Below are 24,396 nucleotides of genomic sequence, written 5' to 3'. Positions count from 1 at the left end.
ATAATAATAATAATAATAATAATAATAATAATAATAATAATAATAATAATAATAATATTTATATCCCACCTCTCTGTGCAACACAACTGGGGCTTAGAGACTGCTTAGTTCAGTATGAAGCGGCATAGAAATGTAGCTGCTATTGCCAGTGTAGCTGCTCTTCCCACCCAAAATCCATTGCAAAGCCATTCCCCACCCCTTTTTCTTCCCTACCGTCTTTTGCTGGGGATAAAGCCAATCTCGTCGCTGTCGCCATCCGGATGGACGCGCCGCGCCTGCCACCATTCCTCGTCGGAAGCGTCAATCACATGGAGGACATCGCCAAAATGGAAGCTCAGAGCTTGACTTAGGAAGCCACAATCCTTCGTCTTGTCATAGTCAAAGAGCGCCCTGGGGTGAGGGAGAGGAATGGAGATGGCAAAAGGTTGACACCCTTCCCGGTCCACAGCTCTGACCACTAGCACACACTCCCTTTCTTAACCCTCAGGCACTAAGTTTTCCCACCATCACCATCCGAGGTAACTGTATGGGATTTTTTCTGACTCCACAGTGTATACATATAATTACCTTCAGTCTAAAAAGTATATGCAAAACATAAATGAATTTCAAGCTTACACTTGGGTCTCATCTTTTTAGACTGTAAGCCTGAGGGCAGGGAACCGCCTAATTAAAAGACTGTATGTACAGCGCTGTGTAAATTTACAGCGCTTTATAAATAAAGGTTAATAATAATAATACATTCAAGATATCTCATTATTTAGATATGCAAATATTCCAAAATTCCAAAAAATCCCAAATCCAAAACACTTCTGGCTCTGAGCATTTCAGGTAAAGGAGACTCAACCTGTATGTTTTTATCCACCAAAGCAAAAGCTGTACACTTTGCTATGGACTCATTGAAGTTTCTAAGGACTAGTAATTCTCCGCTTTCTCCTCCCAAGACAGAGGGATCTTTGAGCCAGAAAAACCAGCATGGCCGCATGTGACCTGTGTGTTACACACCTCAGGTTTGTGTGCTTTGGAGTCAGAAATGCCACAAAAGGTTTGGTGTACCCTGAAAGACTTAGCCCTATCTCAGAAAAACGGGTCTTGCAACAGATTATCATATGAGCAGAACTATGCCACACCAAGCCCAAGGTTTGTCCTAATTCAACTGCAGCTATTCTTGCATGTTCCCAGACCCCACATAGCAGATTATGGTGTCCTGGTAATGTCTGGGGAGGGGTCTCAGTTGGTCAGTCTCTCTTTGGGTCCCCCAGGATCTCACCGTATATAAAAACCCCGCTTGGGGTTGCTCCGCAGTGAAGCTGTCCCTGAGCCCAAACTGCTGTTCATCAGCTGTTCCCGGAGATCGTGGATCTTAGCCTCAAAGCGGCTGTACTCTGTCAGAGGGATGGGGACACGGGGAAGGAAGGAAGGAAGGAAGGAAGGAAGGAAGGAAGGAAGGAAGGAAGGAAGAATCAGTACCTAGATCCACACCATCCCTGCCCTGGTCATCCCTTGACCATCACCCAACACCTCATACTCCAGTTGGCACAGGTTTCCTCCTGAGTCATTCATAACACCCAACTCCCTGTGACTGTGTATTCCTGCATGGCAGGGGGTTGGAATAGATGGTCTTTGGGGGTCTCTTCTAACTCTATGATTCTATCCTATCACATCAAAAATCCACCGAACAGTGATACCTCTGTGAAGTCGATGGCTTTCATGGATGGCATACATAGTTTTTTATGGGTTTTTCGAGCTATGTGGCCTTGTTCTGGAAGAGTTTATTCCTGACACTTCGCCTGCATCTGTGGCTGGCATCTTCAGAGAATGCTGGCATAGAGGAGAGTGGGGTATGTGTGTGTGTGTGTGTGTGTGTGTGTGTGTGTGTACACACACACATATATACATATACATATACATACACACACACACACACACACACACATATATATATACATACACACATATATACATACACTCCTCCCTACACAGTGTCACACAAATATATATATACACATGCCCCACTCTCTTCCATGCCAGCATTCTCTGAAGATGCCAGCCATAGATGCTGGTGAAACGTCAGGAATAAACTCTTCTAGCACATGGCCACATAGCCCCAAAAACCCATTATAGTGATAGCTTTATTGGACCAGCCAAACTGCACAATATTCTATTTCCAAGCTTTCAAAGCTCCACTGGTTTCTTCTTCATCAGGCAAGTTGTTAAAAACCATACAAGGTGGGGGGAGGAATTGAAGAAGTAGGTCATAGGCCAGCATTTTGCTGTTTTCGTTCTTAGTTCAGAGGGCATGGATGGAGACATACTGGATTGCAAAGGAAGTATCTTTTTATGTTGTAAATGGATCTTCACAAGCTTGCATCATGTATAATGTGCATTTTGGTTGTCCCAATAAAGATATCCTTGTTTCGTGGATATGGGATTATATTGTACTTTGCTATATGGCCAACATGGCTCCCCCAGATGTTTTCTATGATTCCTTCTTAGACTCCCTGCTCAAACTGTCAGCGAAAGACAGCAGGGAGGAAACCAACCAAACCTCCTGAGAAAGGGAATTCCACAATTTGGGAATAGCCAGGGAAAAAACTCTGCCATGTTTGCACCAAAAACATCTGTGACAGTGGTAGCCACGTGGTTACTACTATTTCCAAGGAGGCACAGTTTCTTAAATGCAAAATTGCAGGGTGCATGTGTACCTAACCAAGCAATCTTGCAACAGCAACAAAGAAATCACCATGTAGCTATCTGGAAAGTCCTTATTAGAGTAAACCACTGAGTCAAATGAGATTTACCTAAATTGGATTGGTTGGATGGGGATGTTTATACTTTCCAGATATTGTTGGACTGCAGATCTCAACAGTAGGCTCAGTGTGAAGAATGCTGGGATTTGCAGCCAGACAACATCTGGAGGACTATATTATTCCCAGCCCTGACATAAATATTGTTTTCTCATTCCATGGTTGACAGATGCTGCTGCCACACTGCAGAATTAATGCAGTTTGACAATGCTTTAATTTTCATGGCTCTCTCCTATGGAATCCTGGGATTTGTAGTTTGTTGTGGCACCAGAACTCTCTAACGGAGAAGGCTAAATATCTCAGAAAAACTACAAATCCTAGAATCCCACAGCATGGAGCTATAGTAGTAAAAGCGGGATCAAACTGCATTAATTCTGCAGTGGAGATGTGACACCATCTATAATTGTGAAGCGTGGTGCCAAATCAGGGAAGGAGAAATATTCAGTTTGCACGCATATTAAATACAGGGCCGTCTGCTTTGAGAACTCTCCCTTCCATCCGCTCACCCCTTAATTCATCTGTGTCCCCAGACTGTACTTACTCTGAAAAACGTCTGTTTAGGGGTGAATATTGTACAAAACTACAAATCCGGGAATGCCATAGCATTGAGCCACGGCAGTCAAAGCAGCATCAAACTGCATTATCATTCCTGCTGTGCAGATGCAACCTAGGACAAAATATTTGAATGCAGTGGGCCCTTGGTATACGCGGGGATCCGTTCCAGACCCCCCCGCGTATACCAAATTCCGCATATGCTCAAGCCCCTATTGTTCCCAATGGCGGTGCGCGTGCATGCGCGCCGCCATTGGGGACAAAAGTCCTTGGCTTACCCTCCCCTTTCCTTCCCTCCCTCCCTTTCCCCACTTACCTTGATCGTCGCCGCCGCCGTCGCCTTGGCCTCTGAGTCGCCGTTACCGGCGGCAGCGGTGGTGGCGAGGAGGCATGGCCCTCGGCCTCCGCGGGAAGGCTTTGGCCTCCTCGTGGAGAACAGGCTTCGGCCTCCTCGTGGCTGCCCCCTCCGCAAAAGGTCCGGGTGGCTGCCTAGAGGCCCTTTGGCATCCAGCGCCGCCCGGCCTTCCCGCAGAGGCAGCGGTGAGGCTTTGGCCTCCTCGCGGTTGCTGCCGCTGCCTCCGCAAAAGGGCCAGGAGGAGGAGGCAGTGGTGAGGCCAAGGCCGGGCGGCGGCTCTACTTCTTTGCCTCCGCCTCCGTAGAAGGGCCGGGTGACTACCTGGCCTTTTTGCGGAGGCAGCGGCAGCAGCCGCGAGGAGGCCAAAGCCTGCCCTGCAGCCTGGCCTCCTCAGCCTCACCACTGCCTCTGCGGGAAAGCCGGGCGGCACTGGATGCCAAAGGGCCTCTAGGCAGCCACGAGGCCGAAGCATGGCCTCCAGGCCAGCCTCCTCACAGATGCAGCCTCCGCAGAAGGGCCGGGTGGCTGCCTAGAGGCCCTTTGGTGTCCAGCGCTGCCTGGCCTTCCCGCGGAGGCCGAGGGCCATGCCTCCTCCCCACCACCGCCGGTAACTGCGACTCGGAGGCCAAGGAGACAGCGGCGGTGACAATCAAGGTAAGTGGGGAAAGGGAGGGAGGGAAGGAGGGAGGCAGGAAGGGACGAAGGAAAGGGGAGGGTAAGCCAGGGACTTTTGTCCCCAAAGGCAGTACGCGTGCACACCATTGGGGACAACTTCTGGGTTTGCCTTCCGCGGATGCTCAAATCCGCAGAAGGCAAATCCGCGTATAAGAAGGGCAGACTGTATTTGGATCTTTAGTGTAGAGAAAATATTTCCAAGGTGCATTCTCCCTCTATTGCAACCAGACAGACAGATGATACAAGCCCGGCCAAGGGAACCCACCATCTGGCTTGTACTGAGCAATGATCGTGACCGTCTGCCCGGCATTTTTCAGTGCAATGGCGGCCTGCTCGTGCGTCGCGTTCCTGAGATCCACACCATTGACCTGCGGAGGGAGGCAAGCAAGAGACAGCATTACTTGGGGACAACTGTTAGGCCAACACCGATGGCCTTTTCCCACCTGTGGGATCCAGGATGGGAGAGGTTGCTCCGTCTTACCGAGAGGATCTGGTCCCCTTTCCGTAGCTCCCCACTGAGGTCGGCCGGACCCCCGGCCAGAATGAAGGAGATGAAAATCCCCTCGCCGTCTTCGCCGCCCACAATGTTGAAGCCCAGCCCTGTTGAGCCGCGGTGGATGACGATCCTGCGAGGTTCCCTGGACAAGAAGAGAGAGGTTAGAAGGTACCAGAAGTGGGAATGGCGGACATCTTCTAACTTCTGAAAAGACCCCAGAGTGGACATTGCCTGCTTTGATTTAAAAAATGCAGACAAAGTAGGAAGGTGGTTAGCTCACAAACTAACAAAAGAAAAAGAAAAAGAAAGCAATTTTAAAGCTTAAGAATACAAACAACAAGATGAAATAAAACATAGTTACAGAATATTTTGAGAAATTATAAACAACAGAAGAGGCAATGCAAGATAAAAGAGTAACCATGAATTTATAAGAAAAGAACGAATAGCTCAAATTACAGAACAACAGAAGGAAGAATTAAATGCTCACAGAGAAAGAAATAGAAAAAGCAATAGAGAATTTAAAAGAAAATAAAGCACTGGGTCCCGACGGCTTAACAGCAAAGTACTGTAAGGCACTTAAAGAAGAATTGATACCACCGTTATTAAGAACAATCATAGAAATAGATGATGGAAAATTCCCGGAGACATGGTATCATTCATTAATCATATTAATCCCAAAAGAAGATAAAGACCCAGGACATGGCCTGCTTAAGAGAAGTCGGATAGAGAAGGATAGATGCTTGAGGGAAGAGTCAGGGGAGGTGAGGGTTGGGGCTTACCTGGGTATATCCTCCTCTCCCATCAGCTCCTTGGGGATGGGGGAGTACCTCCGAGGCGAGGTCGGGGTCATGGCTTGTGGATAATCCGTGCCCAGGTAGCTCTGGTGACCAATTTCATTGTCCAGATGCTGGGAGTAGGCTGTCAAATAAATAAAACAAGTTAAATTGGAGTGAAAGGGAGAAATGTACAGTCGACCCTCTTTTCCGTGGGGGATCCGTTCCAGGACGTACCCCCCTGCAAAAATGGAGACCCATACATATTCAATCCCCATAGGCTTGAATGGGGTGTGCCCCATTGATGATAACAGAGGCCACCCCTCCACGCATATTCAAGAACGCAGATCCCAGAATGCGAGAAATGAGGGGCGACTTTAATTGCAAAACTGAAGGACTGAAATGATATTTTGGGTAAATTTGAAATTCGTGTTAGTACAGGGGCCCTCCTCATTCACTGGGGTTAGGGGCACACGATCCTAGTGAAAGAGGATAAACTGCAAATTAAAAAAACACAAGTCATTTTACCTGAGCGAACACCTCTCTGGGAATCTCTGGGTCCTCCAGTGCAACTCTATGGTCAACATCTGTCAAATATTGACCATAGAATTGAGAAGGAGGACATAGGAATGCCTAGAGAACTGTTCTCTCTAAAGAATCTCTAGCTCCTTCATCATCTTCTGGCAGATGTTGACCATAGAGTCATGCTGGAACACCTAGAGACTCCTAGAGAGAACATATGAAACCAAATCCATGAATAAGCAAATCCGCAAAAATCACAGCCACAAATGTGGAGGGCTGACTGTAAATATAAATTCATGCTTCTTAGCCATGCTCAAAATGGAGAGCATTCTGGTCACTCATCTGTGTCCCCAGACTGCACTTATTCTGAAAAACATCTGTTTTAGAGGTTCTCGACAAACGCACACAGGAAGTGGAGACCACTCACAGGAAGTGATGTCGGGTGGGGCATAGGAATCGTTCAGGTAAACGTTTGTGGGCTTGGCCACTTTCAGGTAGACAACGTCGTATGTGTTCTTCAGGGCGGCCACGGCGTCTTCATGCATCACGTCTTCTAGACTCACGTTATTTACCTGTTTGGGGGGGATACAGAAATGGGGAGATGCGCCATTAACACCATTCTCCTGCAACGAACCCCCAAAACCCAGAGCCACAGAAACCTTTCTATTCCGACAGGCATTCAAAGAGTGGTGATATAAAGCCCATCTGACTTAATGTGTTGCCTACTGTTAATTGTTGTGCTGGTGTGTATGTGTTTTTAATGATAAATTCCTTTAACCTGGTTTTAAGTTTCTATGGTTATTTCATCTTATTTTAATGTTTGTATCTTGTAGATTTTTAACAATGGGTGGTTTAAATTCTGTATTTTGAGGATTTTTAATAATGGGTGGTTATGAAATAAATGCATAAATATATTGTTGTTAGTGTTGTTGTTAAATGATGATGATGATGATGATGTAGCCATGATGGTATAGTGGCTTGAGTATTGGACTATGACACTGGTTCGATTCCCTGCATGGCTATGGAAACCCATTGGGTGACCTGTGGTGAGTCACACACTCTCAGCCACAGAAAACACGATGGCCAGTTTGCCTGAAGGTTGCCATGAGTTGGAACCAACCTGAAAGCACACACCAACAACAAGTAGTAATAGAAAGCAAGGAAATTCCTGAGGACAAGTGTTCCCAAGCAGATCATGAATCGTGCTTTGGGAAGACAGCCTCATCCCTCTGAGATGTTGGACTACAGTACCCAACATCCCCAGCCAACAGATCCATGGGCCTCTTGGATGATGGTGATGGGTGTTGTAGTCCAACACACTGAGAGTCAAAGCAACCAGGAGTGCCTGGTCAGCTTCTCATTTTGTGACTGAAGGAGTATTGAATCCTATCAGCTAGTTCCACTAAACAGGGAACTGGATGCTGGTGGAGTCTTCATCTTCGGAGGGGCTTTTGTTTGTCTTATACTTTTTATTAAAAATAAACTTATAAAGTACTGTATAATAAAACTGTTGGTTTCTATTTCTCTTACAATATATGACTACTCCTTTCAAATCCACTCATACAATGCTTCTGGAAATCTGTACCTGTTTATCTGTATCTTGAGTTGTTTCATTCAGAAGAGTTTGCATCTCAAAGTAAAGCTGGATCATTTTATATAATACTGTTTTCCATTAAACCTATCTGTTGTAGACATCCCTGATACCTTTCTGATACTACTTTTTCATACAGTTAGTTCTATATATGCAGAAAATATATTGTAACCTACATTCCTTATTATTCTTCCTTTTGTTTCACCGGGTTATGTGACACTTTCTCTTTTTCTTTCCCTACCTTTGTTCATGTCTATCTATCATGTGTAGGTGCAGTATATATTATGATTCATTAATTCCTCGACATGGTTATCTTTCCTATCTATTCATGCTTTGTGTTGTTACTTATTGACTCCATTTATTTTTACAATAATCCCTTGATGGCTCTCCATTCTTCCTCTATTGTTTCTGATGATTTCCCATGTAGCCAGTAGGTCTATTTGTCCATTTCTATAGCATCAGTTGGATTGATTAGCCATTCCTCTATACTGGGCATCTCTGGAGGTTTTTAAGGAGAGGCTGGATGACCATCTGTCATAGGGAGTGCTTGGACTGTATCTTCCTGCATGACAGAAAGGGGCTGGATTGGATGACCACTTGGGGTACCTTCAATGTAATTTACAATGTAAAATGTTCTTTGTTGGCCCCTGTCTGGCAGTGGGGAAGGGTATATGATATGTGACGGACCTTCAAGCTCATTCGCACAGCATCATCAGGCCTGGTCCTCCTAACAACCCTAATCCTTACCGCCAAAATCTTATCCCCGATCTGCAAGCGTCCATCTTTGTGGGCTGCACCGCCCTCAATGATTTTGGTGACGTAGATGCTATTGTCACCGGGGATGTGCTGGTTGCCCACTCCACCTGCGATGCTGAAACCCAGACCTATGAAGAGGGAAAGAAGGGAAGGAAGGAAGGAAGGAAGGAAGGAAGGAAGGAAGGAAGGAAGGAAGGGCCAAAGAGTGAAAAGTGAGCACATTATCCTGGTTTCTGATTGCCTTCTGAGCTCAATGTAAGACAATTTCAATTTTGGTGTCCCTCTCAAAATGGTGGCAGGAAGTGGTGCCATTTTGAGAGACATAAAAGACTAACCAGGAAAGTCTGGTACTTGTGAATTCTTACTGGACAATAACGCAAAAACTTATTAAACTCATAAATCGCCTATGTTAACTACAATAATAGGATTTAAACATCCAGTGGAATAATGAAACTATACTTTACATTAAATGTTAAATAAGCATTCACAAGTACCAGACTTTCCTGGTTAGTCTTTTTTGTCACTTAGTTTAGAGACCTTCTGTGGGTAAAGGTATATTGCCCTATATATTTCCCTTTTGCCATTTTGAGAGGGGATGGAAATCCGCAAGTGTATCTTTTGCCTTAATCACTTTTAATGTTATTTAAAAAAAAACCTTGCCTTCTTCTAATTTGTCAAATTGTTCAATATGCTTAAGTCAGTATCTCTATCTATCTATCTATCTATCTATCTATCTATCTATCTATCTATCATCTCTTAAATTTCTTTAAATTGTGGATTCTGTTGGAAGACGCCCTGAGATCTCTGGATACAAAAGGATATAAAACATTTTAATAAAGAAATAGTGGCAAAGGAGGAAGGAGGGGCAACCTTAAACTTTAAGGGCGGAGACTTTGGAAGGGGCAGGGTTTATTTTCTGGTGGGAGGGACCCATTGCCAGGGACTGGTTTCCATATTGTGGGGATGGGAAATCCCCTCTGGGTTTTATTCTTAATCTTAAAGGTGCTATAGAAGGACTGGACCCTGTCCCCCAAATAGCCTCACCTGGTTTAGGTGGGCAATTGGAAGGCCGCCTTGCTAAATCAGATGGGCCACCAGTAGATCACCCATTTTAGGAGGTCTATTGGTGGTTCACCTGATTTAGGAAGGTGGTTGTTCTTCAAAACAGGAAAGGCACAAGGTACTTCTATGGGGCACATTCAGCCTTGGGAGGGGGGGTGTCTCATGGTTTTCTCAATGGGATATCTCCTTCCTTTGGAGATGGGGTGGTCGCATGTGGGTCGCCTGAAAGAAACCCCTCTCCTCACCTTTGGGGCCTTTGATCAGCTTGATCTCCATGACTTTCTCGGCCAAGGGTTTCCGGCGCATGACATAGAGGCGGACGATGGAGCCGGCCTCTTTCAAGGCCTCGACAGCCGTGCTGTGTGTGACCTCCCGGACATCGACATCGTTCACAAAGAGGATGCTGTCGTTCACCCTGCACCAGAGAGAAAGAGAGAGAAAAAGATCTGAAACCCACTTTTAGCTGAGATGGAGAATCAGTGTCATGTTGGTGGATCACAGAACCATAGAGTTGGAGGAGACTTCCAAGGGCCATCCAGTCCAGCTCCATTCTTTCATGCAGGAATGCACAATCAAAGCCCTCTCTGTGACCGATGTCTACCCAGCCTATGTTTAAAAACCTCCAAAGGAGGAGACTCCACCACGGTCCATATTCTAGCATCTTCCACCATCAAACATCTCTTACTGTCAGGAGGTTCTTCCTAATATTTCGGTGGAATCTCTTTTCCTGTAGCTTGAATCCATGGTTTCATGTCCTAGTTCAGTGATTCCCAAACTCTGGCTTTCCAGGTGTTTTGGACTTCAGCTCCCAGAATCCCAGATCATTGGTCAAGAGAGCTGAGGCTTCTGGGAGCTGAAGACTGGCCAAGGGATATCTGAGCAGGATTTGTTTAGGACCCCAGTTCCATCCTTGGCTGGATGCTGGGGCCCAGTAGCAAAAAGGCTGGGATGCTTCTCTGCTGGACACCATCAGTTGCATCCTTGACCATCAATATAGCTGATGCTATAGCAAGAACCTGTGTGTCCGTGTACGGCACTAAAAGGACTCTGGGTAAGGCCTGGAACTGCACCCTTTTCCAGAGCAAGGCAAAGGCTTCCATAAATTTATAAATAAAGGTTAATAATAATAATAATAATAATAATAATAATAATAATAATAATAAATTGAAACAAGCTCAGCCTTAAAACCCAGAGTGTACCAAAGGTTCAAAATGCAATTAAGCTTTAAGGAGCTGTCTGAGGTGCTGATCTAAGGTTCAAAACACACTGCAGAAATAATGCAGTTTAACTGTCATGGGTCAGTGCTAAGGAATTCTGGGAATTGTACTTTTGTGAGACATTTACCCTTCTCTGTCAGAGAGCTCTGGTGCCACAATAAACTGCAATCCCCAGGATTACCTAGCACTGAGACAAGGCAGTTAAAGTGGTTTCAAACTGCAGTGTGTTTTGGACCTTATATTAAAACCTGGAGTAGATTCCCTGCCCCACTAATACGGAAGCTTTCAGCCGTCACAGAATTAGCCACCTTGATCCCATCAACCCAGCAGATGTGTGTGGACTACAGAACCCATCACCCACAGGTCATCCTGGATTGGGGGGAATGGGTTCTACAGTCCTCACACATCTGGATGTTGCTGTTGTTGTGTGCCTTCAAGTCATTTCTTACGGTGTCCCCAAAGCAAACATAGCACAGGGTTTTCTTGGCAAGGTTTGTTCAAAGGAAGCTTGCCATTGCCTTACCCTGAGGCTGAGAGAGTGTGACTTGCCCATGGTCACCCAGCAGGTTTTGTGGCTGAGTGGGAAACTGAACCCTGGTCTCCAGAGTCGCAGTCCAACACTCAAACCACTGCACCATGCTGGCTCTGGAAGTTGCCCTACATATAAAATACCCGCCACCGCCAACAAAAAACATTACCTAAGCCTTCCATCTTGCGCAGCTGCTCCTCCGGGGATGATCTTGGTAATGAAAATGCTGGGGTCATCCCCAACGTGGGGGTTATCCGTGCCACCGGCGATACTGAACCCCAAACCGGAGTTACCCTGAAAGAGAAACATCCTCAGCCCCAAAAGCCAGAAATGAAGTGGTCTGAGGAACCCACAACCCCAAGACCTCGCCCCGTACAGGTTCACATTCCCTGTGCCCTGACTTTTGGGATGATATATCTCCTCCCCCCCCCCCCCCCCGTATCAATTCTCCCTCTGGAAATTACCCGTTCCAGAGTTATCTCCTCATATTCCATTTCGCCTTCTGTCCCATTTACCTAGGAGAAAGAGAGAAGGCAAGGAGGGTTTTGTTACGACGTTTTTTCCGAAGACAGGAGGGAAATGCAGAACATTCCTGGAAAGGCATTTTAGGATACCCGAGAGGAAGAAGCAAGCAAGGACATGGGGAAAGGGGAAGAGGGTCGAGAGAGAGAGAGAAAAAAGACTCGGAGAAAGGGGAACTCACATACGCTGGTGCTTCTAAGGTATCTGTGTTGACAATTACCGGTGGGGAGTTCGCCTAGGAGAAAATGAGAGAGAGAGAAAGAGAGGGAGGAAAAGAAATTATAAAGCTCAGCAAGGCAATCCCTTTTAACACTGTGCAAGCAAGGCTGTCACACCGGAGATGGCGCATAGAGGCTCCCAAATGGAAAAAGGTTGCAAACTGCGATTTGCAACCTCTTTCAGGCTATTATGTCCTAGGAAACCTTCTGGGGCATAGAGTCAGGGTTCATCCCCTCGCATGGCATGGCATGGGAGTTTGCAAAATGGCTGCTGCCCCTTGTAAAGTTTCAACCTAAACAAAGATGGGACACTGGGGAGGGATTGCGATGCCACACACCTCTCGAGGCAAAAAAATCTTCCAGAAACGTATGCCCTAGCAACACTGCCGGGCAGGTTTTGCAAGATTTCTGCATCCTTTCAATGAGGAAGGAACCAGAGGCCATAGAGTTGAAGGGACATACCAAATGTTCTTGCTCAAGGAGGTCGGAAGAACCCAGAAAACTCAGACACAACAGTCAAAGGCTAATACATAGAGATTTAAAAACCACCCTTTAAAAATCCTTTACATTGCCAAGATAAATAAATAGAATATAAAATAAAAAACTTTGCCCTAAAACAGGGCTGGTTGCAAGGTCAATCTGGATTTCCTGGCATTTTCCTTTCTTGGTGTCATTAGATTGCGAAGGATTTCCAACTCCCCAATGTCTAACAACAAGAGCAAAAAGGTATATATAAAACTCCCCTCCTGCACTAAATTTTGTTGCTGGAACAAGGAAGGAGGAGCAGGCTTTTGTGTAGAAGGATCATGAACTGCATTCAGGGTTAAATTCCCGGGCTCATGAATGCGATAGGTATTGCACTGGCCTCTGGTGAGAGGGATCTTGCAAACTGCAAAGCAGATAGGAAAAATGCACAGCCTGCCCTGAGAAAGTCAAGCAAAGATCTCCTGAATTCTCCATATGGAGGGTCATTTAGAATGACAAGCTAGAACCAAAAGTCTCCATTCTCCCATTCTTAATCCTTAATCCTGTCCAATATACAGTCAGACCTCTGTCTCCATAGATTCTCTATCCAAGGATTCAACTATCCACACCTTGATTTTGCCATTTTAAATCAGGGACACCATTTTATTATGTATTTTATGGATCTTGAGCCTCCACGGGGGAACCTGGAACCAAATCCCAGCAGATACCTAAGGCTCACTGTATCGAATCCTCAAATAACAGCAGGATGATGAGGTTTAAGAGCATTAAATGAAGGGCTGTGAGCAAGATCAAGCAGGGAGGAGGCAGAGGGATAAGAACCATAGCATCATTGAAACTCTGAGCTGGAAGAGACTCCAAGGGCCATGCAATCCAACCCCATTCTGCCATGCAGGAAGACACACTCAAAGCAGCCCCGACAGATGGCCATCCAGCCTCTGTTTAAAAACCTCCACGGAAGGAGACCCCACCACCCTCCAAGGCATCATATTCCACTGTCCATCAGCTCTTACAGTCAAGAAGTTTGTCCTAATGTTTAGGCGGAATCTCATTTTTGCGGAGGCTGAATGGCAAAGAAAACACCCCAAACCGGCAAGCCATAATAAGAAATGATGGCATTAGGGGGCAGCGTGGCCCTAGGAGGAAAATGGACAAAACTCTGGCCTCCTCACAGGATTAATTACCATCCGCACATAAAAATTTATGGGGGTGTTAAAGTACAATTTATTGCCCAGGATTTACCCAGCCTCTCTTTGACTTTTATTTTCTCTCGCTCTTTTTCCTTTTTCCCCCTGGAAGAAATATTTCTCCACCTCCACTCTCTGCTGACAACAGTAACCATGGCAATGCCATGGAAACAGCATCTGCCTCAGGGGGAGAAGGTTACCGCAGCAACAACATGGGTACCACTGGTTCCTACTTGGCGGCGGCTTTGGGGTGAAGGATGCAATGGACATTGCACCAGGGGAGCGGGACTAAAAGGAATTGAATGGCAATTTTAGGTGATGATAAATGATGATGATGATGATGATGATGATTCACCTCTATGATTTCCTCTTTTCTAGAATCATCTATGAACTTTTCCTTTTAAAAACTGCAATTTAGGAATGTATGAAACTGCCTAACCCAGGCTGGGAATCCAGACTCTGGGGGACTCCAAGTCCCAGCAGATCCAATGGTGATGGATACTAGGAGGCACAGTCCAACAACACTGATTTCCACCTCTGCTTTTAATATAAAACTATAGGGAAGTACATATAATTCACAATTCAGAGTTGTTGTTGTTTTTTTAAACAGGCCAGGTTCTTGTTGTTTTTAAAAAGTTAGGTGAGAATATTTGGTCTACACTAGTTCTCTCCAACCTCAGCCCTTCCCCCAGCAAGCTGTCAGGGGAGGATGGGCACTGCAGTCCAATGCATCTGGAGGACTGCTGGCTTAGCAAGGACTGGTTTGCATTTGCAGATGGCTACCAAGACTCCAATGAAAGAAAATTTCTGAGTCTATTTATCACTGTTGTTATCACTCCTTTGTGTTTTATCGCTGGTCTGCCCCAGTCTTTGGGGGGTTGGGGAAATCAGCACTTTTTCAAATGCCCCCCCCAAAGCAAAAGTGACAGAAATTATATAGGAGGAGGAGGAGGAGGGAGGAGGAATCCACAATTACGACATTCATTCAGCTGTTGGAGTCAGAGCTCAATGAAAGGTTTTGCCTAGTCATCCATGCCAAGTTAGCCTTAAATATTCCTATAAAAGATTTCCCAGCACAATTCGGAGCAAGGCCATTCTCAAGCTCCCTTGGCCAAAAGGGAAAAAGAAAACACCATACAAGTTAAGTCTCCTTTATCCAAAAACCTTGCGACCAGATGTACCATGGATATTGGATTTTGTTTTTTTTAATTTTGGAATATTTGCAAATACATAATCAGATATCATGAAGATGGGATCCCAGTCTAAACAGGAACTTCATTTATGTTTCGTATATAAAGTGAGCCCTTGGTATCTGCTGGGGTTTGCAGGGCCTCCGATGGATAGCAAAAGCCATGGATGCACAGGTTCCATTAAATACAGTGGCATAGTAAAATAGTGTCTCTTTTATAACATGGCAAAATCAAGGTTTGCTTTTTGGAATTTATAAATTTTTAACAATATTTTCAATCCATGGATGTTTGAATCTGTGGATACAGAAGGCCAACCGTACCTTAGACACGTAGCCTGCAAGTCATTTCATATACAATATTTTAATTAATTTTGTGCACAAAACAAAGTTGGTGCACTGAATCCACCAGAAAGCAAAGGTGTCACTATTTCAGCTGCCCATGAAAACACGTTTTGTATTTTGGAGCATTTTGGTATTATGGATAAGGGAAACTCAACCTGTAGCAGTTTTCCCTGTAGGATGTCATTTAATTTTATTTCAACTGGGGGGTTGCATGTCTTTTTAGAAGAGCGGTCCTGAGATGCCAAGCTCTTAGCAACCTATATTTCTACTTCTAAACTAATTCTGTATATAAACTAACTCTGGCTTACAAGAAAAACATTCCCCCCAAAATGCTTTTTGCAAACACAGAAAGACTCATCCATTTCAAACACGCTTCCTTGCTCTCTTTCTCCAATGCTCTATTTAAATTCTGTGCTTCCCCCCCCAGTCTCCCTTTGGGTCCCATCTGCTCCAAAAAGAAAAGGAAAAAGGCCTGAAATATTAATTCAAGGGAGTGCAAGCAAAGGACGTGGCAGAGAGGGAAGGAGGGCAGAGGAAAGGGACAGGACATTGTGGAGGGGGGCGGGTGGGAGACAGTAAAAACCCTCACCTCTCTAGTTTTTTCCCCTAAAAGCTCCCTCCTTTGCTGCAATCACAACATATATTGTCTTATCCCTTATACAACTTATATATTTTGCTGGCTTGGACCCATCTCATCCTTTCCCTCTATGGCATGGCTGCCATTCCCACCCCGGGATGCTTCCCAGATAGCTTTGAAACTTAGCCTTTTGCAAATTTTCATGACTGAATGAATGGTCATGAAAATTTGCAAAAGGCTGAGTTTCAAAGCTATCTGGGAAGCATCCCGGGAATCGGATGGGAATGGCAGCCATGCCATAGAGGGAAAGGACTGCAAATGCATGCAAAGGGGAATACAGATAATGTATTTAAGGCCTACACCTCCAACATCTTCCTTACTCCCCATAAAGCTTCCTTGCCCCAATCCGAAACCCTGCATGGATACGGTCATGCCACTATAGTCTTTGCTGTGGGCAATTGGTGAAATGGGGGTAGGGAGGAAAAAAGAAATTCCCAGACCTGCTTTTCCAAAAAAGACCCCTCTCCTCCATCTTATCCTTTCAATAACCCTTTCTCCCATCAGAGAATCCAGCAGTTCCTGGCTATGAATCTCCTTCTCTCCCTGGTCCCCAACACTGAAAAATCCTGGAAGACTTAAACCTTTGATTGGGATTATGTATTCCTGCATGGCAGGGGGATGAATTAGATAGCCTTTTTTTTGGGGGGGGGGTTCTTCCAACTCTAGGATTTTATATGAAACTCTGGCCCCTTCCCCAAGAGCCACCAAACCCCTTTCCTGGTCTCATTGCATCGCTCTGGAGAAAGCAACCCACCCATCTTCGCTCTCGGCTACCTTCACAGACTGAAGGAACTAAAAGTAGAAATCAATTAATTAAAAATAATAATAATTAAAGAGGCACGGAGGGGGGGATTGCCTTAAGAGGGGAATGAGGTTTCTGCAGAGTTAGAAAGAAGGTGTGGAGGAAATATTGCACAAATGCACACATGCACACTAGGTTTTTCCTTATTTTGATGTTAGGGGGTTGTTGGAGGTAGACCCTGATTTGGAGTCTTGGTAAAGAGAAACAAGGGGGTTTAGGATGCAGGACTCCTTGGTCCCACTGGGAGGAGGGGGATTGGTACAGGAGGAGATCTAGGACCTGATTCTCACCACCTTATAAACTGGATCACTAATCAGTTTGAACCGCTTCAAACAACCCTGGTTCCCACTTAAACTGAATCACTTCAGCGATTCCAAGAGGGGGGCTATAGGCTAGACCCATTTAACCCATGTCTTTCTGATCCTAATGTTTTCCATCTTTTTTGATGAATCAATTCTGTGCAAGTGTGAAGCAGATGCGGACCGGAATTGGATTTAAATTTGCCCTTTGGCCGGCTAGAAGCGGGTCCATTTTGAATCAATTCATGCATGAATGTGGACCACAAGTGCATTATTTCAGAAGGAAAAAATGTGACTGGGGCAAATGTAATGGGAACCACGCTCCACTGTCGCATCAATCCATTGATTCTGATTGTGCACCAATTGATCTGTAAGTGGGAATGAGGCCAAAGAGTCCATGCACCTCCTGGGTGTGTGACATTATGGGAGAGGGAAGGAGAGGAGATGCACACTTGCCAGGTCAGCAGCTGCGTGTAGGTGGGTGGGAGAAGGAGGAAGAGGCGGAGAGGACTGTGTGGGAGCAGATCTGTGGAAGCACATGCGGGCAGGTTTCTCTGCATGTGTGTGGCATTCGGGGCTCTCAGCAAGGGCTTGTCTCAAAGCCTTAGCGATGAGGCTCTCTGTATGACACAAGCTCTCCCTGGAGCAGGTGGCCATCCAGCCTCTGCTTCAAAAACCCCAAAGAAGGAGACTCCACCGCTCTCCGAGGAGGGAGTGCATTTCCCAGTTGAACAGCTCTTATTGTCAGGATGTTCATAGAATCATAGAATTGTAGAGTTGGAAGAGACCACAAGGGCCATCCAGTCCAACCCCCTTTTGCCACGCAGGAACTCTGAATCAAAGCATTCCCATTGACAGATGACCATCTAGCCTCTGTTTAAAAACCTCCAAAGGAGGAGACTCCACCATTCTCCGAGGGAGTGTGTTTCATGTCAAACAGCCTTTGCTGTCAGAAAGTTCCAACTAATGTTGAGCTGGAATCTCTTTTCCTGGAGCTTGCATCCATTGCTCCGGGTCCTATTCTCTGGAGCAGCAGAAAACAAGCTTGCTCCCTCCTCAACATGACATCCCTTCAAATACTTAAACAGGGCTACCATATCACCTCTGAACCTTCTCTTCTCCAGGCTAAACATACCCAGGTCCCTACATCTCTCCTCATAAGGCAAGGTTTCTAGACCCTTCACCATTTTAGTTGCTCTCCTTTGGACAAGCTACAGTTTCTCAACATCCCTTTTGAATTGTGTACCCAGAACTGGACACAGGATTCAAGCTCAGGCCAGACCAAACCAGAATAGAGTGGCACTATTACTTCCTATGATCTAGGCACTATACTTCTATTGATGCAGCCTAAAATTGCATTGGCTTTTTAGCTGCCACATCACACTTTTCTTCCTAATGTTGAACTGGAATCTTTTTTCCTGTAGTTTGCTTCCATTGCTCCGGGTCCTAGTCTCTGGAGCAGCAGAAAACAAGTTTCCTCCATCCTCAACATGACATCCCTTTCAGTATTTAAACAAGACTATCATTTCCCTCTTAACTTCCTCTTCCCCAGGCTAAATATACCCAGCTTCCTAAGTCTCTCCTCACAGGGCTGCATAGTTTCCAGACCCTTTGCCATTTTGGTTACCTTCCTCTGGACACACTCCAGCTTCTCAATACCCTTCTTCAACTGGGGTGCCCAGAAATGGACACAATATTCCAGGTGAGGCATGACCAAAACAGAATAGAGCGATACTGTTACTTTCCTCAATCTAGATCGTGAGGCTGTGTATTCCGGCACATGCTTCTTGCATGTACCAGATGGCCAGGTGAGGGGATGAGTTCTCCATCCACCAGAGAATAAATACATTTGCCATTCTGGAAGCACATCTCTGTCCCTGTTTCCTTCCCATCAATTCATGTGAGTTTGACCAACCATGTTGGAAAAGGAGGGAGTGGGGACAGCCAGGGGTATCTACAAAGCTGCATGTGTTCCCCACATCATGCCCCACAGTCGCAAAATCCAGTACTAGAATCAAAATTATTTCTGCAGAATTACATTGTTGGAAAGGATTCCAAGGGCTATCTATTCCAACCCTTTGTGGTGCAAGAATCACAGCTAAAATATCCTGGAGGATGACTAAGGTCCAAAACACATTGCAGAAATAATCCCGTTTGAGATTGCTTTAACTGCCCTGGGTTAATGCTAGGGAATTCTGGGAACTGCAGTTTTGCGAGGCATTGAGCCTTCTCTGTCAGAGAGAGCTCTGGTGCCACAATAAACTACAATATCCAAGATTCCCTGGCACTGAGCCCAGGCAGTTAAAGCAGTCTCAAACTGGATTATTTCAGCAGTGTGTTTTGGACCCATCTGGCCTCTGTTGAAAGAGCACCAAGGGTATGTGCACAACTGCAGCTGTTGGCTCTTCCAATACAGTACTTTCCAAATGTGGAGGACTAACAAACCCATCATTCTCAGCCGGGAACAGGTCCAGGTTTGGGAAAGCTGGTCTGCACTCTCTGGTTAGATGCAATGGATTGTGAATGTGTTCCTTAACAATGGCTAAAACAGAGCAATCAACCATAGACTGCTCTTGAGAAAACTCTGTTTTCTCTCTTTAATAAAGCAAGTTCCTAGTCCTTAAGGATTTGGCTCAGAGGAGACAATATATTTGGCCAGAATCCTGAGAAACCCAAGGCTGAGAGGCCAAACAAATTTGCTGCTGCTGCAGGAGAATCGCAGGAAGCCAAACCTTCTGCCAATTAATGCTCCCTTGCTCCTTCCCATGATTAACAGTCAACAGAATAAATTATGCAACTGAGATGCAAATCAGCTTTAATCTGCATATATTTAGACAAGGGGAAGGGGAACCATTTGGCCTGGCTTGGTGCAGAATAGCAAAAGGATGGAACATGGTTGTGGAAGAACTGTCTAGAGAGGCAGGTGGGTGAGTAGCTGTGTGGGTTTGCGAGTCAGCAAGGGGGGCATAGATGGAGGGCATCACACATCTACACACACACACAAGTTGTGAAGCGAAAGCCCAGCCACCCTCATGCACAGGGGGCACACAAACCATGCATGAGCTGACAAGGTGCGCCTCCTGGGCATGAAGTGTTGAGAAGTATCGCAACACACAAAATGGCTGGAACCAGACATGGTGACCAGGCACACTTGTCACAAAACGGGCAAGCTGCAGCATATCCCAAATTCTTGGCTTTCTACTGTGGAGTGTTGTCTGTGTATTGCAAATGCTGTCGTCATAAGATGTGGGTTGGCAGGTGAAATAAGTCAGCTCTGCAACGCCACTGTCACAACTGTCAGCTAAGCGATTTCAGCTTTTCTACACAACCCCATCCCTTATTTCACCTGCCAACCCTATGCAAGAGACAGCATACACACACACACACACACACACACAAACACTAATGTCACACCAGTGGCATTGTGTAGCTGTGACAATTATGAAGAGGCTGTAAATACCGAAACACTGCCCCAAACCGCCACAGCCGTGTAAGTTGCATCGCAAGAAGGCATAAGATGGAAGCCGACGGCTGCAAACCCTCCATACACAGTCAGTGCGGTCTCATTTTCCCCCCTGCAGGATAAATCCTATCACCAAAATCTTAATCATATAGCCTAAAACTATAAGGAAACAGTCGCATGATGGCAGCTTTGAGATACACTTCTAAGACGACCTCTCATCGTAAGATACCACTGTACCATTGTACCTTGCAAACACAATACACAGAACAAGAGAATCGTAGAGCCAGAAGGGACCCTCAGGGATCATGTAGTTCAACCCCTCCAGACTGGTTCAGGAATTGTATAGCTAAAGGGTCCCTTAGAGGCATTCATTTAACTTCTGTTTAAGAGCTTCCAATGAAAGAAGACAGCTCCCTTGTCGAACGGCATTAGGACGATCATCTTAGTATTAGCTAGAATTGCCTTGTAATTTGAAGTGATCGGTCCTACCTTCTGGAGCATCAGAAAACAAGCTTGTTCCATCTTCCTATGGACAGCCCTTCAGACATTTGAAGATTTGTGTCATTTCCGTCTTCTCATCTCCAAGCTAGACATTCCCAAGTCCCTCAATTCTTTTGCTTAGGGCTTGGCTTTCAGATCTTTTTATCATTTTGGATAATAAAACACACACACAGACACAAAATAATCCCCTTTGGACTGAAAACTAGAACACCGACGGCCGACTAGGCAGAAAGACCTCTCTCCAACGCGCCAAGTTTTTATGTGTAGGGATTTTCTGGACCGGAACTAAAAAGCCCAGAGGTAAGAGACTCTACCAGCAGCTTGAAGAGTACAGAGCTGGAAACTAGTTTACCATCTCACTGAGCACTAGAGGCTTAGATGCAATGCTTTTTTGGATGGCCTTGTTGTTCTTATGTGACTTCTTGGTTGTTCCCGACTTATGGCAACCCTAAGCCCAAAATATCATGGGGCTTTCTTGGCAAGATTTCTTCAGAGGAGGCTTGCCTTCCCCTGAGGCTGAGAGAGTGTGACTCACCCAAGGTCAGCCAGTGGGTTTCCATGGCCAAACTGGGAATGGAACCCTGGTCTCTGGAGTCGTAGTCCAGCACTCAAACCACTATGCCATGGCTCACCCACCTGAATGTTGGATGCCACCTCCTAACAAGTCACGGAGCCCCATATTGCTAACTCTGACTGGCAGCCACAGCCTTCCAGACTAGATCTTTTCTGATCACATTATGCAACACACAGATAAGCCTTAAACTACCCTCAGACCTCCTAGTGGTCTCCCATCCAAGTATGATCTGGATCCCCTCTGCTTGTTTTTCAAAATCAGAAGGGACAACCCAACATGGTGTAGTGGTTTGAGCACTGGACTGTGACTCTGGAAACCAGGGTTTGAATCCTTGCTTGGCCGTGGAAACCCATTGGGTGACTTTCAGCAAGTCACACTCTTTCAGCCTCAAAGGAAGGCAACGGCAACCCTCTCCAAACTATCTGGCCAACCCCCCCCCCCCATCCCCCCATGATAGGATCTTTATAGGTCGGAGCCCAACTTTGTTCAGCTCTGGTCAGTAGTAAGAGCTTTCCAGGGTTTCATAAAGTATTATTTCCTAGTGGGAGATTGTAGAATCTGCCCAAACAGTCTATATTCCACTGTCAGACTGCCAGGTGAAGCCCAAATCTGACCAGTGCCAAATATAGTGGAGCTATTACTTCCTTCGACTTGGAAACTGTGCTTCTGTTAATGCAGGCTAAGTATTGTTTGCCTGCTTTGCTGCAGCATCACATTGCTGGCTGATATTCAACTTACAATCAACAATAATCCCAGTGGTTGTTTGTAGGGATGGCAAGAAAGGAAGAGGCTAAAATAGCATTCGCTTTCTTTGCTGTGGCATCACACAGCTGGCTCATGTTCAATATATGACTGGCAATAATCCCAGGGTCCTTTTTGCATGGAGCACTGCTGAGTTATGTATTCCCCCATCCTATACCTGTGCATTTGGGTATATGTGTGTGTGTGTATAATTCTGCCTTTTGCATTTCAAGGTTCGTGGAGATGCAAGAGAAAGCCTTCTTGGTGGCTGCCCCTAAACTGTGGCACTCCCTTCCCAGGGAGACCAGACTGGCCCCTTCCTTGCTGTCCCTCCGATGGCAGGCTAAAACCTTCTTATGAAGACAGGCTTTTAAAACATAATGTTTTTAAAGGACCGGCTTGGAGTGTTGCATTGTTTTAAGCGTTTTAAACAGATTTACCTTTCTGACTGTATTCTATTATTTTAATGAGCAATCTATTTTAATATTGCAACCATTTAACTTGCCTATTTTAAATTGTTTTTAATTTGTATTTATAGTGTTGGTATTTTAGTTTTAAGGTAAGGGATAAGTGAATATATAATTTTTAGTTATGTATGTAATATGTATTTATTTATGTATTCTATTGTAACCCACCTTGATCCTAAAAAGGCCAATGCAATTTTAGGCTGCATCAATAAAAGTATAGTGTCTAGATCAAGAGAAGTAATAGTGTCACTGTTTTTTGTTTTGGTCAGGCCCCACTTGGAATATTGTGTCCCGTTCTGGGCACCACAATTCAAAAAGGACACTGATAAACTGGAGCCATGTGTCCAAAGGAGGGTGACTAAAATGGTGAAGGGTCTGGAAACCTTGTCCTATGAGGAAGGACTTAGGGAGCTGGGAATGTTTAGCCTGGAGAAAAGAAGGTTAAGAGGTGACATGATAATAGCCCTGTTCAAATATTTGTTTGTTTTTTTAATAAATTTATTTAGAATAAACATTACACATAAAAGGTAAAAAGAAAGAATAAAAAAGAGAGAAAAAAGAAAAAGAAAAAACCAACATATTTGAAGGGGTGTCACATTGAGGAGGGAAGAAGCTTGTTTGCTGCTGCTCCAGAGAATAGGAGACAGAGTCTCAAGGGATGCAAACTACAGGAAAAGAGATTCCAGCTCAACATTAGGAGGACCCTCCTGAGAGTAAGGGCTGTTTGACAGTGGAACAAACTCCCTCGGAGGGTGATAGAGTCTCCTTCCCTGGAGGTCTTCAAACAGAGGCTGGATGGCCATCTGTCAATGGGGATGCTTTGATTGAGATTTCCTGCATGGCAGAATGGGGTTGGACTGGATGGCCCTTGCGGTCTCTTTCAACTCTATGATTCTGAAAAGATGGGATATAAATTTTAAAAATCTATTATTATTATTATTATTATTATTATTATTATTATTATTATTACTGCTATTTTAATGTACCACTTTTCTATGTTTTTAACTGGACTGTTCTTTTAATATTTGTGAGCCATTCTAGGAAAAAAGCTGGATACTAATAATAATAATAATAATAATAACAATAATAATTTTATTTTATTAAATCCTGCTGCACTTTCTAGTTTTATCTAAGTCCTCTTGTTGAGTTCTGTAATAGCCACTCTTCCCAGCTTTGTGCCATTTCCTACTCTCTGGAATAATCTTCCTGATGAAATTCAAGCTTGCTCCACTTTGGATGCCTTTAAAAAGGCTCTGAAGAGACATTTATTTCGTTTGGCATATCCATCTGACTCTTTGTAGTCATTACTCTTGATAGACTTACACATCATTGACTGGGAAAAAACTCTTGCTGTGTGTTTTTTAAGTATTTTGAGATGTATGGATTTTATATTTTTAAGCTGTATGTATATTTATTCTTGTTGTACACCACTTTGATCACAGGAAAAGCAGTATAGAAATAAAGTTTTATTATTATTATTATATTATTATTATTATTTCCAAACTAAACAAGTATTCATCCTGTCATCTAGGTAACTGATAAAAATGTTGAAGAGCAATGGCTCCAGGACAGAAACCTGAGGCATCTCTGATCTGTCCTCCGAAAGCAGGTATGCTTAGCCTGGGGAAGAGAAGGTTAA

The 24,396-nt window shown here is 44.9% G+C and overlaps 1 protein-coding gene across 5 annotated transcripts in view; it reads right to left on the bottom strand.

Annotated features, from left to right (window-relative positions):
- The window catches only part of DLG4 (discs large MAGUK scaffold protein 4), a 176,499-nt gene that overhangs the window by 11,282 nt on the left and 140,821 nt on the right, over positions 1-24,396 (bottom strand). For all 5 annotated transcript variants that reach the window (XM_042475847.1, XM_042475850.1, XM_042475845.1 and 2 more), the window contains 11 exons: positions 12,036-12,089; positions 11,797-11,847; positions 11,502-11,626; positions 9,832-10,001; positions 8,516-8,652; positions 6,605-6,749; positions 5,662-5,800; positions 4,868-5,024; positions 4,652-4,754; positions 1,268-1,382; positions 214-390 (listed from right to left, as the gene is read on the bottom strand). In XM_042475847.1, the coding sequence (XP_042331781.1) occupies positions 214-390; positions 1,268-1,382; positions 4,652-4,754; positions 4,868-5,024; positions 5,662-5,800; positions 6,605-6,749; positions 8,516-8,652; positions 9,832-10,001; positions 11,502-11,626; positions 11,797-11,847; positions 12,036-12,089 (1,373 nt within the window). The remainder of the gene's footprint in view (positions 1-213; positions 391-1,267; positions 1,383-4,651; positions 4,755-4,867; positions 5,025-5,661; positions 5,801-6,604; positions 6,750-8,515; positions 8,653-9,831; positions 10,002-11,501; positions 11,627-11,796; positions 11,848-12,035; positions 12,090-24,396) is intronic.

The sequence above is a fragment of the Sceloporus undulatus genome, chromosome 6 (genome assembly GCF_019175285.1).
Source record: "Sceloporus undulatus isolate JIND9_A2432 ecotype Alabama chromosome 6, SceUnd_v1.1, whole genome shotgun sequence".
Lineage (NCBI taxonomy): Eukaryota > Metazoa > Chordata > Lepidosauria > Squamata > Phrynosomatidae > Sceloporus > Sceloporus undulatus.
Note: the sequence above shows the minus strand (reverse complement) of the source record. Positions and strands in the feature narration are given on the sequence as shown.